The sequence below is a fragment of the Phocoena phocoena genome, chromosome 8, assembly GCF_963924675.1.
Source record: "Phocoena phocoena chromosome 8, mPhoPho1.1, whole genome shotgun sequence".
Classification (NCBI taxonomy): Eukaryota; Metazoa; Chordata; class Mammalia; order Artiodactyla; family Phocoenidae; genus Phocoena; species Phocoena phocoena.
This window is the reverse complement of record NC_089226.1, coordinates 68079938-68103544: the sequence shown is the minus strand read 5'-3', so window position 1 is coordinate 68103544 and position 23607 is coordinate 68079938. Positions and strand designations below refer to the sequence as shown.

At 34.9% G+C, this 23607-nt stretch overlaps 1 protein-coding gene across 1 annotated transcript in view; it reads right to left on the bottom strand.

Moving 5' to 3' along the window:
* Positions 1-850: 850 nt before the first annotated feature.
* FAR1 (fatty acyl-CoA reductase 1) overlaps positions 851-23607 on the bottom strand; it is a 72980-nt gene continuing 50223 nt past the window's right edge. The window contains exons 4-12 of the mRNA XM_065881949.1: positions 23209-23388; positions 20096-20273; positions 19014-19058; positions 18772-18890; positions 17786-17853; positions 16109-16280; positions 8856-8985; positions 4490-4617; positions 851-2138 (exon numbers count right to left, since the gene is read on the bottom strand). Coding sequence (XP_065738021.1) covers positions 1976-2138; positions 4490-4617; positions 8856-8985; positions 16109-16280; positions 17786-17853; positions 18772-18890; positions 19014-19058; positions 20096-20273; positions 23209-23388 — 1183 coding nt within the window. The 3' untranslated portion in view covers positions 851-1975. The remainder of the gene's footprint in view (positions 2139-4489; positions 4618-8855; positions 8986-16108; positions 16281-17785; positions 17854-18771; positions 18891-19013; positions 19059-20095; positions 20274-23208; positions 23389-23607) is intronic.

The window sequence follows — 23607 nt, the reverse complement described above, 5'->3', positions numbered from 1 at the left end:
ACACCTTCCATGTGCTTCACACACCTGCCAAAGTTGTACCTGATTCTTTTGCAAGACACAAAGACAATTCATCTGGTTCTAAGTATATTCAGCAGATGTGTAAAAATCATACAAATGTTAGCATGTTTTCAACACATTATGGAAATGTATTTGGAGAGATGGAGTACTCAATTTATAGAGCATCTATAGTTAACTTTGTGGGCCACTTCAAATCAAAGGCATCATCATTTATTCCATCTTTAGACACTGCCATGGTCTCTCACACCTTACACAAGGTATGGTCCTAAACCAGAGACTTTAGTATCATTGCAAAGAATACATATGTATTTATATTTATATACATATTTCTTTTAAAATAATGTTTTAAAAGGTTTACTACAGAAAATCTGGCTTCAACATGGAAGCATTTTCCTTTTCAAGATTATACACCTGCATGGAAGAAGGTGGTTTCCTTTACATTTAGTTTTTTCACAATAACAAAATAAATTTCTTATACATTGCATTTAAATTGATGAAGAAAATTAAGATGTAAAGTTCTATGTAACTTTTTGTATTGTGAACTGACTTCATTAAACATATTCAAGATACATTGTTAATGATTTAAATATAGTACAACTTGATCAGCTAAATTAGAACATGTTATGCTGATATGTTAAAGCAAATGTGTTATAACAGTAAGGAGAGTTACCTACTATTAAGATTTAAAGGGAATTATAATGTATCATTAAAATATACATCATTTTCTTGCTATTACTTGTTTCTATAATGAATTCCTTTCTAAAAGCTAAAACCACATGCAGAAAAAAATAAATGATATCTTTAAACTCATTCAACAGTTTGCTACTTTATGTGGTATGTAAATAAAGTTCTTTAATTTTATACACATTATTTTATGTATTATTTTGTTTTTCTGGAAGAAATTCAGCTCTCAAGGTCAAAAATTAGTATGTGTTTACACACATGAGAACATTTTCTTAATGCTATGACTACCTGCAAATACATTCTTCCATAGTAATGTACTTTTAGTTTTCATTGGAAAGACAGTATAAGTCTTTTAAAGTCCTATTAATAAAATTTATAAAGGGCAGAGAGCATAAGTATGGTGAATTCCTCCCTGCACCCACACCTGCTTGTCAAAGTCTCAAGTAATCATCCAGCTTCAAAATATGAACAAAATGTCACAGAACTGATTTTCATTTGGTCATAATGTGGTCAAGAAAAATGTATTCCTATTCTTTTTGATACTAACTGTCTTACTGAATTTTCATTTTCCTTCTAAAAACACATAGCATATGCTGACATGATTCTCAAACTCATTTAGATCCAGTAGGGCCTCTATAATAATATATAGCCTTCTGATTATGAAAGCAACTGACTGCTTATAGAAAAATGATATGCATCAGACCTCTAATCAGAGAAAGAAAAATGAGAACGTGTCTCTCATGTCTGAGACCACTCAATACCTTACAGGATGAGGTGAAAATAGTTTGGTTGTAACTTTAACAAAACTAAAACCCACTTGAACTGATGAAAAGAATCAAACACTGAAGAATCAAATATCTACCACTTAGCTAGTATTCCTGTCCAAATAAATGCTTTCCACTGCACTAAATATTATAATTAGAAAATCACTGTATGTTAAGGCATATTTTAATTAATATGTTCCAGAATTGCACAGTTATACTGGTCAGTGTTCCTATTTCCCCACTCCTATCCTCACCCAACCCCTTTTCCCCAGGGATCAAAATGTTAAGTCATGGTTTTGGTGGCTATTATAGATTTGAGTTGGCATACCACAGTGTATTCACTAGGTTTTTATGAGCATATGTTACATAAAATGTTCCATAATTTACTCCACACTCTGAGTTAAGATGGTTTAATGTCTTGACAAAAGGTGAAATGACTTAAGTACATTTTACATTTTGTGCATTTAGACCACCATATGCATAGATGTTCTAATGCTAAATTCTTGTCTTCAGTATCTCATAGTGCTGGATGCTCGGAAGTAAGACAGAAACTTGTAGCACAGACTAACCACAAAGTACCAGATGTTTCTTGCCATTTGTGATCTTGCGATAAAAATGCGCCAAATCAGGATCACGAGGATAGTATTGAAACCGTAACGTATGTTCCTCAACCTGAAAAGCAAATCAAGAAATGTACTGGATACTATTTTCTAGAATAGAATATTGTTGGACAGCAGATAATTCATGCTCAGTTTTAATCTAATCAAAGTTCAAATCCATATTAAGCTGCAACTTATTTAAAAACTAACTAGAAGCAACTTCCCTGGTGGTACAGTGGTTAAGAATCCACCAGCCGATGCATGGGACATGGGTTCGAGCCCTGGTCCGGGAAGATCCCACATGCCACAGAGCAACTAAGCCCATGTGCCACAACTTCTGAGCCTGCGCTCTAGAGCCCGTGAGCCACAACTACTGAGCCTGTGTGCCACAACTACTGAAGCCCGTGCGCCTAGAGCCAGTGCTCCGCAGCAAGAGAAGCCACCGCAATGAGAAGCCTGCGCACCGCAATGAAGAGTAGCCCCCGCTCTCCACAACTAGAGAAAGCCTGCTCACAGCAACTAAGAACCAACGCAGCCAAAAGTAAATAAATAAATCTATTAAAAAAACACAACAACTGACTAGAAGTCTTTAAATTAGAAAGTTAGCAAACATCAAACAAACCTGACTGTGCACATTCTGGACAAGAGTCCATCAAACAATGCATTACCTCTATTAATAACGAATAATGCTAAGTTTTTTTATAACTACATTTGGGATGCAAATTTATTTATTTAACAAGTATTATTTAGCATCCTTCTGTATGCCCTATACTGTGCTAGTCAGCAAGTACATTAGTAGGTACAATAGACATATCTCTTGTACTTCGGAGCTTCCTATCTAATCTAAAAAGGTAGATTCATCATATACATCATCCTACAGACAAAATAAACATTTTTTGGACATCTTTAGCTGCTTACAAGTTGTCAGACAAGTGAATTTACTCCTTCAGTCACAGGATCAAAAGCCAACTTGACAAGTCCTCATTCATGAAAGAAACATGGCACTTGCTCTAAATAGGAAGACCCTCCTATTCTCAAAGAGCAACATGCACATTATCTTGCTCATGTTTCAAAACATTTTTGATGTTTTTTAATGGTGTTAGAAAGGAATATAAATCCTTTAGATATGCAATACTGTTACATAAATTCCATTAACTTCAACAGGCAGTGAAAGATATAGGACTACAGTTGATCCTTGAACAACGTGGGGGTTAGGGCATCGACCCTCCAACAATCCAAGTATAACTTCACAGTCAGCCCTTCTTACCCGTGTTTCTGCATCAGTGAATTCAACCAACTTCACATTGTGTAGTAATACAGTATGTATTTGTAGAAAAAAATCTACATGTATCAATAAATGGACCCATGCAGTTCAAACCCATGTTGTTCAAGGGTTAACCAAACAACACACAAACAATGGGTGTAGACAAAAGAGCTTTGAATTAGGAGTCAAAGATCAGTATTCTAGTTTGCCCTGCCACTTAATACAATACGACCTTGTCAAACACAATTTTCTTAAGTCTCCATTTCCTCATCTATACAACTAGCTGCCCTAAAAATTCTCGAAGAGTTGAAAGCACAAGAAAAATAATGTGAGACTTTTGAAAACTGTTATAAAACTTGTATTAAAAAATTACTATGGGGGCTTCCCTGGTGGCGCAGTGGTTGAGAGTCCGCCTGCCGATGCAGGGGACACGGGTTCATGCCCCGGTCCGGGAAGATCCCACATGCCGCGGAGCGGCTGGGCCCGTAAGCCATGGCTGCTGAGCCTGCGCGTCCGGAGGCTATGCTCCGCAATGGGAGAGGCCACAACAGTGAGAGGCCCGCGTACCACACACACACACAAAAAATTACTATGAATAAAAGAGATTACTATTAAAACTAACTGCATCTCTGAATAATGGATTAATAGTAATTTTTCCTTTTCTATTTTCTGAGGTTTGTTTTTTTAACAATTAGTATGTATTACTTTTATAAGAGACTAAGAGAATAATTACAACCATTTTATAAATAAGGAGAAAAGTTCTATAGTGAATAATGTATTTTTATACCTTTTTCCTCTTCTAAAGATGTATTTAAATAGGGTAAAAGAAACTTTACATTACCTCCAGTTTAAAATATATTTTTATTTTCTCCTAATATCTTTACTTCTTCCTTCACTAGCAATAAGGGAAGATAAAAGTGATATTTAAAACTAAATTCCACCTGACTTTATTACTAATGGACAGTATAAGCTGATGAAAATAGTAAGGTTCAACAATCATAGGCTAAATTAATACTACCATAGTTACAGCTCAAAGGCAACCACTTTTCTTAAATATTGATACAATATGTTATTAGCAGTATCTCAATTTATCAGCTTAGAAAAAATTATAATATTTCATAAGGAAGACAAGATGAAATCAAACCCATATAAAAACGTACTTGTTCAGATGTTTTCTAGCTGCAGGGAGGCCAGACATTTCTTCATTCAATACATATTTCTTAGTTCCCATACAGTAGTTCTCTATATATTCTGCCCAATGTAACTGTCGTACATCAATATTAAAAGTCTACATAAACAAAAAAATTATTGGTTACTTTCTTGGATAATTTTTTTCACAACCAGTCAAAAATTCACACTTTTTCTAAAGGCTAATTCTACATGACATGATTACAAAACATTTACTGTATTAATTTTTTAAATGTTACTGCTATTCACAAAAGTTATTTCATATCGTCCATTAAACAAAGAAACATTTGAGAAGATAATCTAAAAACTCATGTCAGCTTTTAAAGAGGAGTACACAAAGAAGAAAGAAGCCTGCACCATTAAAAATAAATAGATAAACCGACAAAATCCCATTGTCCAAAGAGACCTAAGTATTCCTTTTATACATGTAACAATACACCTGTTTCCAGTTTCCTTCTGTCTACACTATCTCTTCTTTTTGAACATCCTGCATACCACACAGATTAATTTTCCTAGAGAAATAGTACTGACATCAAGAGATAGAATATGTTATGAAAGCTGGCTTAGGAATTTAGATAAATTTAAGTAGGCCATTTGATGAAAAGGGTAGATAAATCTGAAAAAGAAAGCCTTACAAAAATGCTATTTCATGACAAAATAAGAGGGCTATACACTGCTCAGTGCTCCTCCACACACAATCAGGTAATTTTTTTGGTGTAATAAATTATTCACAATTTAATTTACCATTATTTCTGAAAATAGCAAGTTCTAGACCAAAAATATAAAAGCTACCATAAATAAATCACTAAAGTACCAGTGCACTGAAATGGAGACTTGACAAGATATGAGATATTATGAGAAGGTCACACATATGTGCAACTGTATTCCCATAGGAAGAGTGAAAAAGAATAGAACAGAAGCAGTATCTGAAAAGACAATGGCTGGAAATTTTCCAAAAATGGTGAGAGACCAAGCCAAAGATTCAAAACACACATATACCACATATACACACATATATCTACACATATTAGAGTAAAACTGCTGAAAGTCAAAGAAAAATTTTTTTTAAAAACCAGAGAAGGCACTGTGGAGTACCTCCAAAGAAACATTAGTCTGACCAACTGACTTCTGAAAAGAAGCAGTAGAAGCCGAAAGACTATGAGAAGATGTCTTCCAAGTGCTCAAAGAAAGCTGCTAACATAGAATTCTATACCAGTATAAATATCTTTGAAAAATAAAAATAGTCCCAGAAGAATAAAAACTGATACAAACTGACATCAATAGAAGACACACACTAGAAGAAGTATACTAATGGGTACTCTTTAGGCAGAATGAAAATGATTCCAGATTGAAGTCTGGAATAATTAGAGGAGGCTGGACGATGGAGGAAGAAATAAGAGCAGTAAAAGGACAATTATGCCAGTAAATCTATATGAATACTAATTGACTAGACTACAATAGGAATGATTGTGAGGCACATAACATAAATACAGAATTAAAAAACATAACAACATAGCAGATAGGTGTTACCCTTTGCATTATCCAAGAAAAGGTAGAAGTATCAATATTATATTAGACCTTGCTAAATTAAGAAAGGATACTGTAGACACTGATGAAAGAAATTAAAGATGATACAAATAGATGGAGAGACATACCATGTTCTTGGATGGGAAGAATCAACATTGTGAAAATGACTCTACTACCCAAAGCAATCTACAGATTCAATGCAATCCCTATCAAACTACCACTGGCATTTTTCACAGAACTAGAACAAAAAATTTCACAATTTGTATGGAAACACAAAAGACCCCGAATAGCCAAAGCAATCTTGAGAACGAAAAAAGGAGCTGGAGGAATCAGGCTCCCTGACTTCAGACTATACTACAAAGCAACAGTAATCAAGACAGTATGGTACTGGCACAAAAACAGAAAGACAGATCAGTGGAACAGGATAGAAAGCCCAGAGATAAACCCACGCACATATGGACACCTTATCTTTGATAAAGGAGGCAGGAATGTACAGTGGAGAAAGGACAGCCTCTTCAATAAATGGTGCTGGGAAAACTGGACAAGTACATGTAAAAGTATGAGATTAGATCACTCCCTAACACCATACACAAAAATAAGCTCAAAATGGATTAAAGACCTAAATGTAAGGCCAGAAACTATCAAACTCTTAGAGGAAAACATAGGAAGAACACTCTATGACATAAATCACAGCAAGATCCTTTCTGACCCACCTCCTAGAGTAATGGAAATAAAAACAAAACTAAACAAATGGGACCTAATGAAACTTCAAAGCTTTTGCACAGCAAAGGAAACCATAATCAAGACCAAAAGACAACCCCCAGAGTGGGAGAAAACATTTGCAAATGAAGCAACTGACAAAGGATTAATCTCCAAAATTTACAAGCAGCTCATGCAGCTCAATAACAAAAAACAAACAACCCCATCCAAAAATGGGCAGAAGACCTAAACAGACATTTCTCCAAAGAAGAGATACAGAATGCCAACAAACACATGAAAGAATGCTCAACATCATTAATCATCAGAGAAATGCAAATCAAAACTACAATGAGATATCATCTCACACCAGTCAGAATGGCCATCATCAAAAAATCTAGAAACAATAAATGCTGGAGAGGGTGTGGAGAAAAGGGAACACTCTTGCACTGCTGGTGGGAATGTGAATTGGTTCAGCCACTATGGAGAACAGTATGGAGGTTCCTTAAAAAACTACAAATAGAATTACCATATGACCCAGCAATCCCACTACTGGGCATATACCCTGAGAAAACCAAAATTCAAAAAGAGTCATGTACCAAAATGTTCATTGCAGCTCTATTTACAATAGCCCGGAGATGGAAACAACCTAAGCGCCCATCATCGGATGAATGGATAAAGAAGATGTGTCACATATACACAATGGAATATTACTCAGCCTTAAAAAGAAATGAAATTGAGCTATTTGTAATGAGATGGATAGACCTAGAGTCTGTCATACAGAGTGAAGTAAGTCAGAAAGAAAAAGACAAATACCGTATGCTAACACATATATATGGAATTTAAGGGGAAAAAATGTCATGAAGAACCTAGGGGTAAGACAGGAATAAAGACGCAGACCTACTGGAGAACGGACTTGAGGTTATGGGGAGGGGGAAGGGTGAGTTTTGACAGGGCGAGAGAGAGTCATGGACATATACACACTAACAAACATAGTAAGGTAGATAGCTAGGGGGAAGCAGACGCAAGGCACAGGGATATTAGCTCGGGGCTTTGGGACAGCCTGGAGGGGTGGGATGGGGAGAGTGGGAGGGAGGGAGACGCAAGAGGGAAGACTTATGGGAACATATGTATATGTATAGCTGATTCACTTTGTTATAAAGCAGAAACTAACACACCATTGTAAAGCAATTATACCCCAATAAAGATGTTTAAAAAAAAAAAAAAGAAAGGATACTGTAAAGCAGCCACAAATTAGACTGGCTTTTCAACACCAAGAAAATAAGACAAATATAAAAAGAAAGTTGTCTTTAATGTGCTGAAATCATGTAACATAATCACAAACTGAGAATTCACTACCAACATACCTACTACTCAAACATATTCTTGTATTCTGGATATATTTCAAGCAGAAACAAAAATGACCCTAAAGAGAAGATCTTATAGCAAAGACTCTAGTAAATATATAGTTAAATCTCAGTAAAACTGAACAAAATAATCATTTCTAATTATGAGGTTTAAGTAGAGAACTAAAGTAACATATAACCATATAAGTTAATGAGGATGGTAATCAGAGCTAAAACATTTTATGGTCCTAAATATTATTAAGGAAGAGACTACAGAAATTGTTCAATTTAGACTTTCTTAAGTATGCATGTTCAAATATCTAAGGTAACCTTAAAAAGAAAATACAGAGTTTAGTTTCAAACTAACAGAGAGCAAAATGTGGAATGGCAAAAAGTAAAAGAGTATAGAAAAGCAGTTTCTGAGAGAAGGTTTTCCTTAAAACTTAAAGAAAACAGAGTGTTTGGGGGGAAAATGCATAAAGAAGTCAAAATTCTCTTTGAATCTGACATTAAAGAGAAAAAGAGAATCAACATGTCAATCATGCTTTGAAAATACCTCTGCTACTCTCATACTTACATTATAAATTCTAGGATAAAGCAACTTTATCACCACCAATTATGACTGAAGCTTTAATGGGAGACTATAAATAGATCAAATTTCTTATTGTATAATGGTTGGGGAAAATACTCAATTATTTCTCGAGTTACTAATTAGCATACTCTAATTAGTATGCTACTTGTTTTCTAATATAAAACAGAAAATACTTGCCTTTTTATCTTCCGGGTTTAGTTGATTCATTAACATATTGACATTGTCAGTATTCCAAACCCAAGAATTACTTGTGAAATATTCAAGAAACACCATAGCTTTGTGAAGACGAGTTATTGTCTTCATCATCCTGTATTATAAGAAAAATTGAGATTCATAATTTGCATAGATAGGGAAAAATCTCATCACCACCCAGGGTACCAGTTTCTATTTTGAGACATTAACAATAAAATTGTAACACGTAATTCAATAAGTGTACCAAACCACCAGGAAATAAGAATATTTCTGCATCTTAGAAGAACATTCTATAAATCCAAAATGAATTTAATACAGCAGCAGTAAGTTTAAGCAGCAGTAATTGAATTTAAGCAGCAGTAAATGCCTAAAGAGAGTTCTGCTGATATATGAAATTAATTTTCAAAGGAAATGCAATACTTCAAGCTCAAATTTTCTACATACAATACTAAGCAAATAAATGGATTCAATTAGTATTCCTTTCCTTTTTGTTCCTTAAGCCACATTTTAGTTCAGCTGCATTTTACTAAGATTATCTGTGAATTCATAACATACTGTTCCATTATAATCTCAACTCTTCAGCATCATGGAAGCAAAGTATACAGAAATATTCATTTGCCATTTAGTCAACTCTCTATATATATTTTAAATAACTTTCTCTTGAACACTAACGGGTTCCGTGATTGTCTGGACGTGCCATGAAATCAATGACTCATGTTGACAGCTTTCTGAAAAAAATATTCAAGATATTCACTCACCTTCCATGTCCCCAATATCCATCCTTATGGAAACAAGGGAGTTCGATACTTTTTTTGTTTCTTTTTAGAAGGGTGAAGAGCTTTAATCTTTAAATTTGTCATTTTATATATCATGGCTCACCATAAGTCATTGATATCATAACACTAACCAGAAAAGCAACATCTATACAATAATAATTACCTATGATAAGTAGAGAAACGGAAGAAAGAACTTTTTGAAACAAAACACACACCAAAAATTCCTAACCTCTGGTAAATAGAAAAATTACGTGTGAAGTAATACTTAAAAAGAATTCTATTTATAGTCCCACAATAAGGAATAGCATTATATGCAGTTTAGAAGTCCCCAAATTTTGGGCTTCAGAAACGGGGGAAATAGGAGAAAATTAGAACATTAGAAATGGGGGGGGGAAATCAAAACAGTAACATTAGCTAAGAAATTCTGATGACACATACATTTAGAAAGAAACCCTAAATCCAGAATACTGAAAGAAAATGAGGCAACATGGACTATGTAAAGAAAAACTGTACTTCATGCAAGGAAGCAATTCCAAAATAAAACCTCCATTAAACACAAAAAGAATTATTGAGCATCAAAGGCTAAATGTGGACAGGAATAGTTCAAATAGAAAGTACTTGAAGGGAAAAAAAAACAATTCATGCTGCTTTTAGAAAAGAGATTAGGCAATTTTTTTCTAAAAAACAACGAAAAGATTTAACAGATTTGTAATTAACACCCACTATCACAGCCAGTATAGTACACTTGAATCACACATATACACATATTTAGTTAATGTGATTTTCCAACATACATCTTACTAAAAAGTTTTTCTTCCTAACTCCTTTTTCACTGACAATTCTCACCTAGTCTTATTTTCAGATTCATTCAAGTGACAGAACTACCCTAAAACCAATCACTGATTCAGCCATAATGACAATAAAAAATTGGAGGGGGAGAAGGAATCTGAAAGGTCATATATGTGTGAAGTTCACAGAATACTTATCAAGCAATAAAACTCTGGATTGAATACTATGGGGGATAAAAAGAAACTTAAAACTTTGCACCATCAATCTCTGGTTAAACATGCTGTAAGAGCAGATGCCTGGGACTACACTGCCATGTATGTTCTGAGTATTTATTCTTTATTACAGCAACCTGTAAAAAATAATCACAATCTTTTAGAGGCAGGCAAGATCTTAACGGTCATCTAGTCCAGGGTTTCTCAACCTCAGCACTATAGACATTTTAGGGCAGATAATTATTTGTGGTAGGGGGCTGTCCTGTGCACTGTAAGATGCTCGGCAGCATCCCTGGTCTCTACCCACTAGATGCTAGTAGCACCCATCCCCCAGTTGTGATAACTAAAAACATCTCCAAAAATTGTCCAATGTCCCTTGAGGGAGGCAAAATTGTCCTCCACTGAGAATCACAAAGATAAAAAAATATCATATTCAGAGAAGTTAAGCTGGAGAAAGTTAAGCTAAATAATCAAAAAAAGAACAAGACAATGGAAACATTTTTTTAAAATACCATTTTAAGAGTGATGAAATATCTACTACATTTCAAGAGCTAGAGTAAATAATTTATACTGCTTCTACATGTGATAATATCATGCATCTTAGTCCCCAGTGACTATTAACCAGGAATCCATATGATGTGTATACTTTTTAAATTATGTCAAGATATACAGTAAGTCAGATTTTTATCTAGCTGGTACTCAGAATAATGTAAATGAGTAAACTGGACATCACGAATGACATGACTGACATTAGTTTAATGCAGAAGTAGGCATTATATTAAGGCCCCAATATAAGGTATAGAGGCCAGTACCTTGCTCAGTAAATATCTGAACAAATTAAATAATATAAATTACATATTTACAAATATAAATTTAATTTAAATTTATATAAATTTAAATTAAATTTAATTTAAATATAATTTATATTTGTAAATATGTAATTTATATTACATATAAATTAATATAAATTTGCTATATTTATATTTAACATTTATAATATTGCCTAAATAAAAAACCTTTATGTCTCTTGTTGCTTTCACAGTATAGGCTCCCAAAGCATTCCTGCTTTGATACTTAGGAAGCCTTGTACAGGACAAACCTCATGTAAGAAGATTCTTTATTTGATGTTTCCTATTTGTAGCAAATTTTAATTTCCAAAGGTGGCTGCAAATATTATCTCCCATCTTACATGTTCACCTATAATATCACCTTAATTATCACCCTATTAAGAGGTGAAGGTAACTTATACAAAAAGAATGAGGTGGAAGTGACTCTGTGTGACTTCCGTGGGGAGGTAAGAAAAAGTGATGTAGCTTTCTGCCTTGCTCACTGGAATACTCACCCTTGAAGCCTTCAGAGGTCATGTATGCTGTCCAACTCCCCCTGAGGCTGCCAGGCTGTGAGGAGGCCCAAATTAGTCCACGTGTAGAGACCACATTGAGAGGCTCTGAGACTATATGAAGAGAGAAAGATGCCTGGCCACCCAGCTGCTCTGTACCCTTCCTCTCCTTTACCATTCCTACAGTGTACCTGCTCCAGCCCCTATGACTGCAACCACTTGAAAGATCCTGAGAAAAAACCACCCCATCAAAGGCTTCTAGAATTTCTGACCCACAGAAATCATGAGCAATAAATGAAATGATTATTGTTTTAAGATACTAAGTTTGATGCCAATTAGATCTCAATTTTTTAAAAAAAGAAAGATAATAAATTTGAAAGATTTGCTATGCAGCACAAATAATGGGAACAGATATCAGTACTGGGAGTGAGGGACTGCTATAATAAAAATCTAAACATGCAGTACTGACTTTAGGATTAGGGGGCAGACAGAAACTGGAAGGCCCTGGAAACCACTGCTAAATCCTGGAAGGACCAAGAGTGTTAGTGGAAAAAATAAAAGGGCTCTAAGGAAACTGTTGGTGAGAGTTTCAAGGTAAGTGAGGAAAATAATGTTGGAAGTTAAAAGAACAAAATTGTCACCTGTGGTCACATGGAAAATGTATCTAATAAACTCGATGATCTAGCTAAGATTTCCTCAAAGATGATCTTAAAAAATGAACTATCTGTTTGGGTGCAATGTGGAAGGAATGTAAATTTCCAGCCAGGAATTCTTTAAGAAACATCTTCTGGGGATAGATCAAATCCAGAATGTAAATATAAGATTCTTCGTTAGGACCGCAGAAAGATTTAAGGTAGTATACTTCATAGAACCTTTCAGACAAACAAAAGTTTCACTCTAGATGTTAAAGACATCTTTATGTCTTTACATAAGCTCTATTGTTTAAGAGGCAGGATGTAAGAGTCTAAGAATCTAAGATTCAAGGGTGTTATCCCACAGCAACCTCATAAGGAACCCAAGATAGAGAAGGTTATGTCTCAAAAAGATATGTGGGCTTTGGTATAATGGAGTGGATTGTTTTAAAATAGATACATGGGAAACCCACACAGTTTTAAAAGGAATCCTATGAGTTTACACTTAAAAGGACAGAGACAGTACCAAATGAAAAGAGGCCTCTGGATCAAGGGCCAGCAAACCAGAGCTTAGGGGCCAAATCCACCTGTTTTTGTAAATAAAGTCTGATTGGAACACAGTCATGCTTATTCATTTACACATTGCCTAAGGCTGCAGAATTGAGTAGTTACAAGATGGAAGCTACATTTAACAGCAGAGTTAAGTAGTTACAACAGAATCCATGGCTCACAAAGGCTAAAATATTTACTATATGGCCCTTTACAGAAAGTTTGCCAATCCCTGCCCTGAAGATTCCCAACTTTTTACAGGCAGGAAGTAGGGTACAAAGGCTACTCAGTTGCAAACACAGGCCATTTTTTTATGGGAAAAGAAGGATGACTCAGAGGGGAGAGCCAAAAGCCTCAGAAAACAACCAGGCAGTGGGAATGAGCCCTAACTAAGAAACCATCAAACGGGACCCTGCTGGAATGCAGAACTGTTATGGACCAGTGATTGCTGCGTGCCTCTCTTTTTCTCTCTTTCGAACAAGACTGTCTCAAGTATTTCCTATGCTTGTCTCACTATTATATGTTGGGTGGACGGGCAGCAGGTAACCTGTCACTTTAGTTCACAGGTTTTCAGATTAACACTTGAGGAACTATACCTGAAAAAACACTCCTAAAGAGCTTCATCCACAATTTACCAGATTTCGCTGACCACACTGGCTTCAAGCTGATGTCAGAGAGGTTTTGGGGGGAAAAGGCAAGAGTATTTTCCATGTAGGAGGAATATGAATTGTTTGCACCAGAGGCCTGACTATAGCAGACTGCACTTTCCAAAAATGGCTGCAACAATACCTTTCATCTCACCCGTTCATTTACAAGATGATCTTGACTATTCTCTATATCCCTTCTTCTTCAATCTTGGAGGATCTGTGACTCGCCTGTGACTAAAAGAGTGAGGTGGAAGTAGTGCTGCATGATTTCCTTAGGTAGGTCAGAAAATGCACGTAACTTCCACCTTGCCTGCTGAAGCACTTTTCCTTGAAGCCTTCAGTTGCCATGTAAGTAGTCCAATTCCCCTAAGGCTACCACTGGTCCTTGCAAAGAGACTCTATGAAGAGATCCTGACACAATATGAAGAGACAGTGATACCAGCTGTTCCACTGCACACCCCCCTTTCAGCTCCATCTGACCACAATCACATGAAAGACCTCTAAGACAAAGTTGCCCAGTGGATTCCTTCCTGAATTCCAGATCCTGAAAGAAATAAAATGACTACTGCTGTTTTAAGCCACTAAGTTTGAGATGATTTGTTATGTAGCAACATCTACTATAAATTATTTAATAAACTTTGGCTCTTCATTTTTTAAGTTTACTAAGTCCCATTTTCTGTGTAAAGCACTGTGATATATTTAACTTATTTTACTTTTTTGACCTAGTTTTGATTGTTCTGCTCTAATTTGCAACAACTTTATTAATATCAAGACAGCATCACTGCCATCACTCATAAATTTACATCTGCTTTTTAGCCACGAAAGAATGTTGCCAATGACAAATACTGTACTTTGCAGATCATTCTAGGAAAACTTGAAGATAGTTTTAATGTATTTTGGATCTTCTTTCCACTGAGTATTTCTTTACCTATTCTAAAGTTGTTCAATTCAACACCTCTCTTGTATTTCAATATTTAACATACAGGGTTAGAAACATAATGGACAACTGAATCCACAGAAAATTCCCTACATGTAACTCAGATCCTGATACACTATAACTGGAAGATACCTCACTTTTATTTTTTTGAGCAGTTGATGAAAGTTCTGGAATCAGCATCTTCTTTATACATAAATACTCAAATCCTGAACTCTCTAATCAAAGGCTCCACTATAATGCCAATGTAGTTAAAAAAATAAATATTTTATAGTATATTTCACTATAATTGTGGTAAAGACAGTAGGATTACTTTATTTAAGTTTGTGGGGTTTCAATAAAAAAGAAAAGAAAGAAAGGCCGTAACAACTATAATAGAAAGTTTTCCATTTGTTAACTTTTGTTTTAAATTCTCAACCTTAAAAATTAGTCAAAAACGGTAATTACCATATTATAAGCTGAATAGGAAGCTGAGATAGCTCAAGCAGTTAATTTTCTAGACGCATCCTAGGTTTTTTCATATAAAACTGCACAATCCACTTAAAGCAAAACATTTAACCCTTAATCCCCTATAAAACTCACCTCCAAGTTTTTAACGGGGAGAAAAGGGCTCAATTTCAGCTTATAATAACAATGACAACCTTGACGCTGGACATTTCCTATATTATGGGATTCTGGAGGATCAATGGCCCAATCAGATGAGATCCACAGTTAGTCTCCCCAAATATGCTTAATTTCTAAGAAATGTCCTAGCATCCTGACTGTGATTGTGATTAATCAGGTTAGTAATTCTAAAGGTAAGCTCATGCTAGCGACTTTTTGTCTCTCCAGCAAGCTTCCACCACCTTACCAATACATAGTGTATTTACTGCTATTCTTCTTACCACGGTTTCTGACCTGTCAACCTGAGTGCAAGATCGAGCAATAATGCAGGTACTGTATGTCTGACACCCTTCCAATAATGAAGCAATAAGTTGTTGGAATACAACTTAATATTGGGGCGCCTGAATACTTGGTTTAAAGGATTCATCTTGAAGGAATGATTTAGATAATATCCTGTAGGAAAAATAAGCGTCAAAGCATTTTGAATGTTATTTGTTATTCAGAAAAAATAACCTGAAGTTAGACCTAGAATTCAACACATGACAATAATTTATCATCCAAACTTTAGAACAGAGTGAATTATAATACTACCTTCGCTTTTCTGACAAATTCTTAAATTCAAGAGTCTTCTCATTCACAAAAGGCCATTAAGCCTTATCATAAGCATAAACAAATACAGAGTTAATATGCATTTTAGCGTAAGCATGGGTTGCTTAACAGTCAGAGGAACAGATAAGACAGAGCTAGTCACCATTACCTTGGGCTTCTTCCAGTCATCCTGAGGTAGATATCATACAGGAATGCTGGGGCCTTATGGCTTACAGCAATCCAGTAATGATATAAAAGGTGATTGGAGGTTAGATTTACATTGGGCCGTCTGAAGGCCTGTTCGAGAGGATTCCTCTTGAAAGTGGAAATTACATGGTATTCTGAGGAAGAAAAGTTGTGTAACAGCTTTGATAATAACCATGTAATGAAGTTTTGAGAAAAAAAAACAAAAACACATGTTTTTACAAAGCAAAATATTTTACCAAAGATGTAAGAGTTTGCTCATTTAAAAAACAAACTTTTCTATTTTCTATAGTAGCTAAGAGAATATGGGTATTAGACTGCTGAACTCATAAATGATTTTAGAACTGCCACTATTTATGAATTTTAATTAGATGAATGAATTTTTGCTAAAATTCACTCTTAAAAATCCTTTTAATGTTTTACCTACATCAGTTTACAATGTCAGTTTCTATATTTCACCTCTCATGATAGCTTCTTTCTTTCTGTTCCTCTTTCCAGATTCTTATTACTGTACTTACTTAAAAAAGAAAAGGGAAACCATCATCCTTTGCTTGTGAATAATTAAGTTGCTCAAATTAACATATATCAACAAGCTTAAAACAACCCCAAATTAACTTCTGTTGTAATTTATTTAGGTTATGCAATATCAAAATAATCAAATCTATTATCATGTATGTTAATACTTCAATGGAAATGTATACTGGAATATTCACTAAAATAAAGCTCAACTTGATTTTTGCTAAACTTCATAACACAGTGAAAGACTACAAAAAACCTACCTCATTAAAGTGTTTTAAAATTCGTAAAAGAATACAAATTATCATAAAATAAAAAGCACCCTAGATTTTCTTTTTCTTATATGCTCTAACAGTCAATCTTTCAATTGAAATAAAAATGCCATAAAAAACCCGAGGATGAAAGACAAAGATTTACTTTAAAATCAAATCGCTCCTCAAGGGTAACAAAAATTGTTCAATTAGAGGTAAAATAAGACCTAGTACTAAATCAACACTGTGAATACATTTTACTTTAAATTTGAAAACATAAACCAGCAACTTAAAAATGATTCAATTTAAGTAGGCCTTTAAGTTATACTATTCCTATTCTAAAACAAGTAACATAGCATATACACTACCTGCTGTGAATCTGTGAATTTAAACAGATTAATAAATGTAATAGAAAATATTCTGGCAACATATTTTCTACTTGCTAATTCCTTCAGTTATTACTCTTAGGACAACTAGCTATCTCCTACAATATACCAACTCTTGTAGTTGGAAGTGATACTGCCTGTGAACAGGGAACATCAGGATTGAGAGTACCCACGAGGGAGGAAAAAAGCATTATTTCCATACCACGAGTATCTATAGGCGTTGCTGCAGATGGCAGCAGAGAAATAGTAAGGGTCAGACAAGGGTGGGATGAGGAAGGAATATACAGCAGGATATTTTAAAATTTATGAAACATTATTAAGGACCAAAAGGCAGTACTAGTAGATATTCTAACATGGCAATTAAAGTAAGAATAAATTGGTAACTGGTGGCTTTAATGCCTCATGGGTTATTCTAACGTAAAAACTCAGTGAACATTTTAAGTTCGTTAAAATTTATTCTAACATTCAAAAACACAGGTAAAATCATACCAACTTCACCCCAGTGGAAAGGATTAGTGCTGCCTGTTGTACAATTATACACCATGATGTTTCTTGGTCTGCAAAGACAAAGATCAAAGCAATGAAACATAAAAAGAGGCTAAACTTAACCAATCTAAATCTTACATGATACTTAAGTAGGAAGAAATGAGGATGATGGGTACCTCTTCTACAGTGAATATTTAAAATATTATCTTTAAAGGATTAATTTTTGTGGCTGAACAACTATTTACACTACCCTTTTTCCCTATTCTACCAAAAAAATTATTTATAAAAAATAATATAGACTTCCTATTTTCTTCTTTGTATTAGCAGGAGTGTCTGCTTTTCATGCGAGGAAAAAGAACAACAAACAACCTCAGCTCTTCCTATCTCCTTCCCATTTTCAGAGGCTCTAGCTGAAACAATTATGAATTGAGTTCTCTTTCACCAGAAACAATATATTCATATAATCATATCCCTCCTTTTTAAGATATAAAATACTGACTTCAAAAATAAGGGCAGTTTATTATTTAGAAAAAAAGTTATTAAGAAGCTTAGGTGTTTAGGCTTAGGTGTTACCTGTAAATGCTACTACTCTCTTTTAAAAGGAGGCCCATGAGTTGATTGAAGGGCTCTAGTGTGCATGTTTGATATATGTAAGCCATTCTCTGCGAATTTTAGCTCTTTATATATGCCAAGTTTATACCAAGTTCTAGTTTGGATTTTAAAAAAAACATGTTTTTTTTTAAAATTTCTAATGACCTTGTCCATCCTGTGGGCAGTACACAAGAATTTATGTTAATTCTTAATAATTGCTGATGGAACCACTTCATCGCCTATTTAAACCACCACTTGCAGTTTAAAGTGATAATGCCTATATAATATTGGTATGGGTTAATAAAACTGATAAATATCAGTTATGAGGGATTATTTAACATTAGTATTCCCATCTCAGTTACTATATATTTAACAAGTGACACTGTCATCTCATATACCTATTAACTCCGGAATACCAGGCTGCCGCAAGACTCATGTTGACAACTACATCTACAGGAACAAGATCTGCAAGGGCATTGTTGGAGGCACGCATTGTTCGAAGAATTCCTTTCCCTGCCTTTGTTGAAATTAAAAACAACACCTTAAGATATATAAGCCAAAGCACATATACACAATATACAGAAACACAGAAAACAGAAAAAAAGTACAGAATATTCAATAAAACAAAAGGCTTACTTACCGCAATAAAGAGACCACTTGGTCCATTAAAGTTATCAATCCATCCCTAATACCAAAAATTAAAAAAAGGGAGGGAGCTTAGAAATATTATGAAACTAGAGATTTATCATTTGAAATCTATAACTCCACATACATACTTGGTAGTTTTCTTCTAAAACCTAAAAAACAGACTAGATTCAGGCCAGAATATTTCTCCCCATCTTAAATAGAAGCAGTCTTCCTCTGAGATTGCAAATGACTAAGTAAAATAGTTTCCAAAGGGGTACCTACTCTTCCATTAACTCTCTGCAAAGAGAATTTTATATCTGTCAAATATTTTAGCTAAATGATGACTGTTTAAGTTTGATTTTGTGCTACTTACTAAGGCAGTAACCTGAGACTGAGGGAAATGGTAAATCCTCCTCAAAATTACTGAATAAAACAGAAGAAAACAGAATAATGCCAAAGCAACAGAAGAGATACTATCATTTACTACCATTACAGAGACCTAAGTTTTTCCTAAATCAATTTATCTCTTATGTTTTCTCTTATTTCAGGGATTCACAAATACCATAATGCCTTGCTTTTCTACAGCAGATCACAGAAATCTCTTATCTTCCTTAGCTTGTAATCTATACAGGGAGGAGTCAACCTCTTGGAAGGCCTGCCTCTTTTTGGTACTAAAAAGCAAATGAAATAAAATAAGATCTGAATATTCTCATCTCTATTTCCTTCACCTCTGCAAGGGAAACTAATCTGCAAATAATTTTAAACTCCAACAAACGTTGACGTGTCAGAGTCCAATCCCTCATCAATCATGAAGGAAACTCATGGTCTCCTTTGACTCCAGACAACACCATAGCCTTCGATTTAATTTTCAATTAACATTTTAAAAATTGATCTGCATATATATACATACAGTATTACATTAGAAATAAAAGTACCAATAAGAGTGTCTCTTTCTACAAACAGAAACAACTTTGCCATAGTAAGCCATGTTCAGTAAACAAAACCTGCTCATAAAAAATTGCCAACTCTTTTTATACAGAATTATGCCTTAAAATCCCCAATTCCAATTATTTACAAAGATTTCTAACAACTTACTGGAAAAGGTTCTTTCCAACTGGCACCAACAATTGATGGCCTTACAATCGCCACATTTAGCTTTGCTCCTTCTTGTTGTACAACATATTCTGCCAATGCTTTTGTGTATATGTATGTATTAGGTCTGTCTCCTATCAATTTTGGTGTGATGTCATTTACTAGGCCATCATCCATCCACCTGGTAAACAAAGAAATTGCATGCAAAAATATTTTCGGATGTTTTACTATAAAATGAAAAAACACTTTGCATATTTCAAACATATCTGTTGCTCTGACTCAAGTGATCTGACAACAACTTTTACTAAAAAAATGGAAATTAGCTTTACTTTCATTAAATATCAACCAGAACTCCATTATCTCTTATATCCAGTTTCTATAGCCACAAAGGTCTGAAAACCAAGAGTTCTTTAATAACTCATATGGTAGGTAGCAAAAGTGAATCAGAACTGATTTATGGTCTTTTTTTTAAAAAAAAAAAACATCATTTAGTTGTACGTATTCGTATACTTCATATGTGTTTGATGAGGGGTGCTACCCCGAATCCAGTTGAAGTTATTTCATATTACACAATACATAGATTATATTTCCTTTCTAAAGTCTAAATAAATTCCAAAATACATCTGGCCCCAAGGGTTTCAGATTAGGAATTACAGATTTGTGTATAATCACCATAACAGCATAACATGTAAATTATATATTTTAAATGAACATACATTTACAATCAACATAAAAGGTCTAGTAATCTAAATATTTAAGGTGAAGCACTAAAACTTGTTATGCTCTCACTACCAACACTAACAAACACTGGGGTAAATGATAAAAATAAACTGAACCGTGCTGTAAAAATTCAATTAGCAACCTACTGTGAAGTCACAAAATTCCTCCAATTCTCTCACAGTGTCTCTGAAGAAAAGTTCTACTATGATAATCTGTAAGAGGAAAGTGATACGCTAGGTGATCTCTATAGTCTTTTCCAGTCTAAATTTCTAATTCCAAAACATTATGTACTTGTTTTCAGATAGTTTTTCTTCCTGTCTATAATACAATGCATACTTGTATGCATAGTAAGTACTCTATCAGTGCACAAATGATACCCATACTAACTGATAAGGATGCATAAAATGGAGACTATCAAGATAAACTTTCTTCTGTGTGTAGAAGTACTTTTTGCATGCAGAAGGAAAAGAACACTAACAAAATTGAAGGGAGGTTGCTACTCAACTTAGGAAAAATTCCATAGTGGAGATGAACTTTGAAAAATGGAAGAGAGAGCTGCTATGTTAAAAAAAAACAACAAGGGCTTCCCTGGTGGCACAGCAGTTGAGAGTCCGCCTGCCGATGCAGGGGACACGGGTTCGTGCCCCAGTCCGGGAAGATCCCACATGCCGCGAAGCGGCTGGGCCTGTAAGCCATGGCTGCTGAGCCTGCGCATCCGGAGCCTGTGCTCCACAACAGGAGAGGCCACAACGGTGAGAGGCCCGCGTACCGCAAAAAAAAACCAAACTAGCTAAACCGAGGAAAGACTTTTAGAGTCAGTAAGCCTCATCACTGGAGTGAGTTTACAGAGCCAATCTATGAGTTATCCTAAAATTATCTGTTGGCCAGTTGGTCAGATTTCTTTGTAAGCAAAGAAAGGAAATAATAGAATTAGAAGGTTATAGGCTCTTTCTCAGCAACTTCGATGTCTGGCTATACAAACTGCTAATAAGAGAAAAAGTAAAAAGATTTATTAACTTCCACACCCAGCTGTTCCCAGAGATATTAAACACTTCTGCCTACTGACCTGAGGAAAATGAGGTAGACATTTGGGACAATCTAAGAAACGAATTAGAAAACAGAAACCAGGGAACTGCCATAAGAATGTCTCAGTAAGCTCCCATACTTATTAGTTTCCTTACAAATCTGTCCACTTCCTCATATTTCCAGGAAAGCTTTAAAGAAATGGACTTATGTGTTTATTTTAGAAGAAAACTTGGAGAAGGAGCTACCAACATTCTGTAGCACCCTTGGGAAGAAAAGAATTCGACTGAGAAAACAGGGGATGGTAACTGAAGAGCTGAACGTGAATAGGATTCCTTGGAATAAAAGAGACCGAAAAGAAAACAGAATAAAGGAGGAAAAAGCTCACAGGAATATTATATGAGGATTAACAAATATGTGAAGATACGGATACTGGAATTTTCTATAATTATCGTCTATAAAAGACCCTTTATTTATTCTTGCTCTGATCCTGTTTGTTTGTTTCACTCGATGAGAAAGTAAAGGCTGAAGCAAATGAAATCTTGGCTATGCCTATTTGTATCCATCAAATGCAAACATTTCTCAAGTAATAATTGATGACAGGATCCTAGTCCTCAGAAAGATGACAAACAACAACACTAGGAGTATCAATTAAAGGACCATGACTCCTCTGATTCCCTAATAATTCAAGGCCTCTCTGCAGATATACAGTTGACACTTGAAAAACATGGGGTCGGGGCGTTGACTGCGTTGACTGCGCAGTCAAAAATCCACATATAACTCTACCGTCAGCCCTCTGTATCATGGTTCTGCATCAAAAGATTCAACCAACTGCAGACTGTGTAGTACTAGAGTACTTATTTACTGAAAAAAAACCTGTGTATAAGTGAACCCACATAGTTCAAGCCCATGTTGTTCAAGGGTCAACTCCATTGGGCAAAAAAAAAGGATAATCTTTTAATAAATTAGACCTTGCTATTAAATAGGCAGTCATTAGTCTCCATGGATATCAGGCACTTCTTAGCAGCTAAGATTGATTCCTTGGAAAAACGGAGACTCTAATACCATGGATGAGTTGTTCAGAGGCTTTCCTCCAACCATCACACCTGGTCAAAAGTGAAAGCTCTACACTGACTTTACACATTGACTTTATGGAGAGTCATTTAGGGACAAATCTATAAAATAAAAAGAACACAGTAGATACATAATAATTTGCTGAATAAGGAAGAGGTAAATGTATACATAAGCGTGGGTGGAGATTTAGAGAGAAAGAGATAGAAACTGAAACAGACCAAGAGATACATGTAAATAGATAAACTTGGATCCAAAGTTTGGGGTCAAAGCAAATGTATATAAATTTCAAACAAACGTACTCTAAAGAATCAATCAGCTTCTTGGGATCCACAGGGGGTGGATAGACTACTTCATCAATATGCTTTCGATTGCAGTAGGCATATGCCGTTGATACATGCATGAACACTTCCAGATTCTTCATCTGTTGTGCAAGCAGAATAAGCTGTCGTGTAGCAATCACATTTAACTGAACAGCATCTCTGTAAAAGAAAAAGTGACAATAAAAAATTGGGAAGCTGTGTCATTTTTTCACCTGTTAAAAAAATCTTATTTCCATTTTAGAGCATCAGAGACAGAAAGGGACAAAGAGGTTTTTGTTTCTTTACAACTGATCCCTTAGCTCAGATTTTGTGTGTTATTTCAACATGAAGTACAACCATTCTACCAGTTGTGTTTAAAATTTTTCTGATTATAAAATA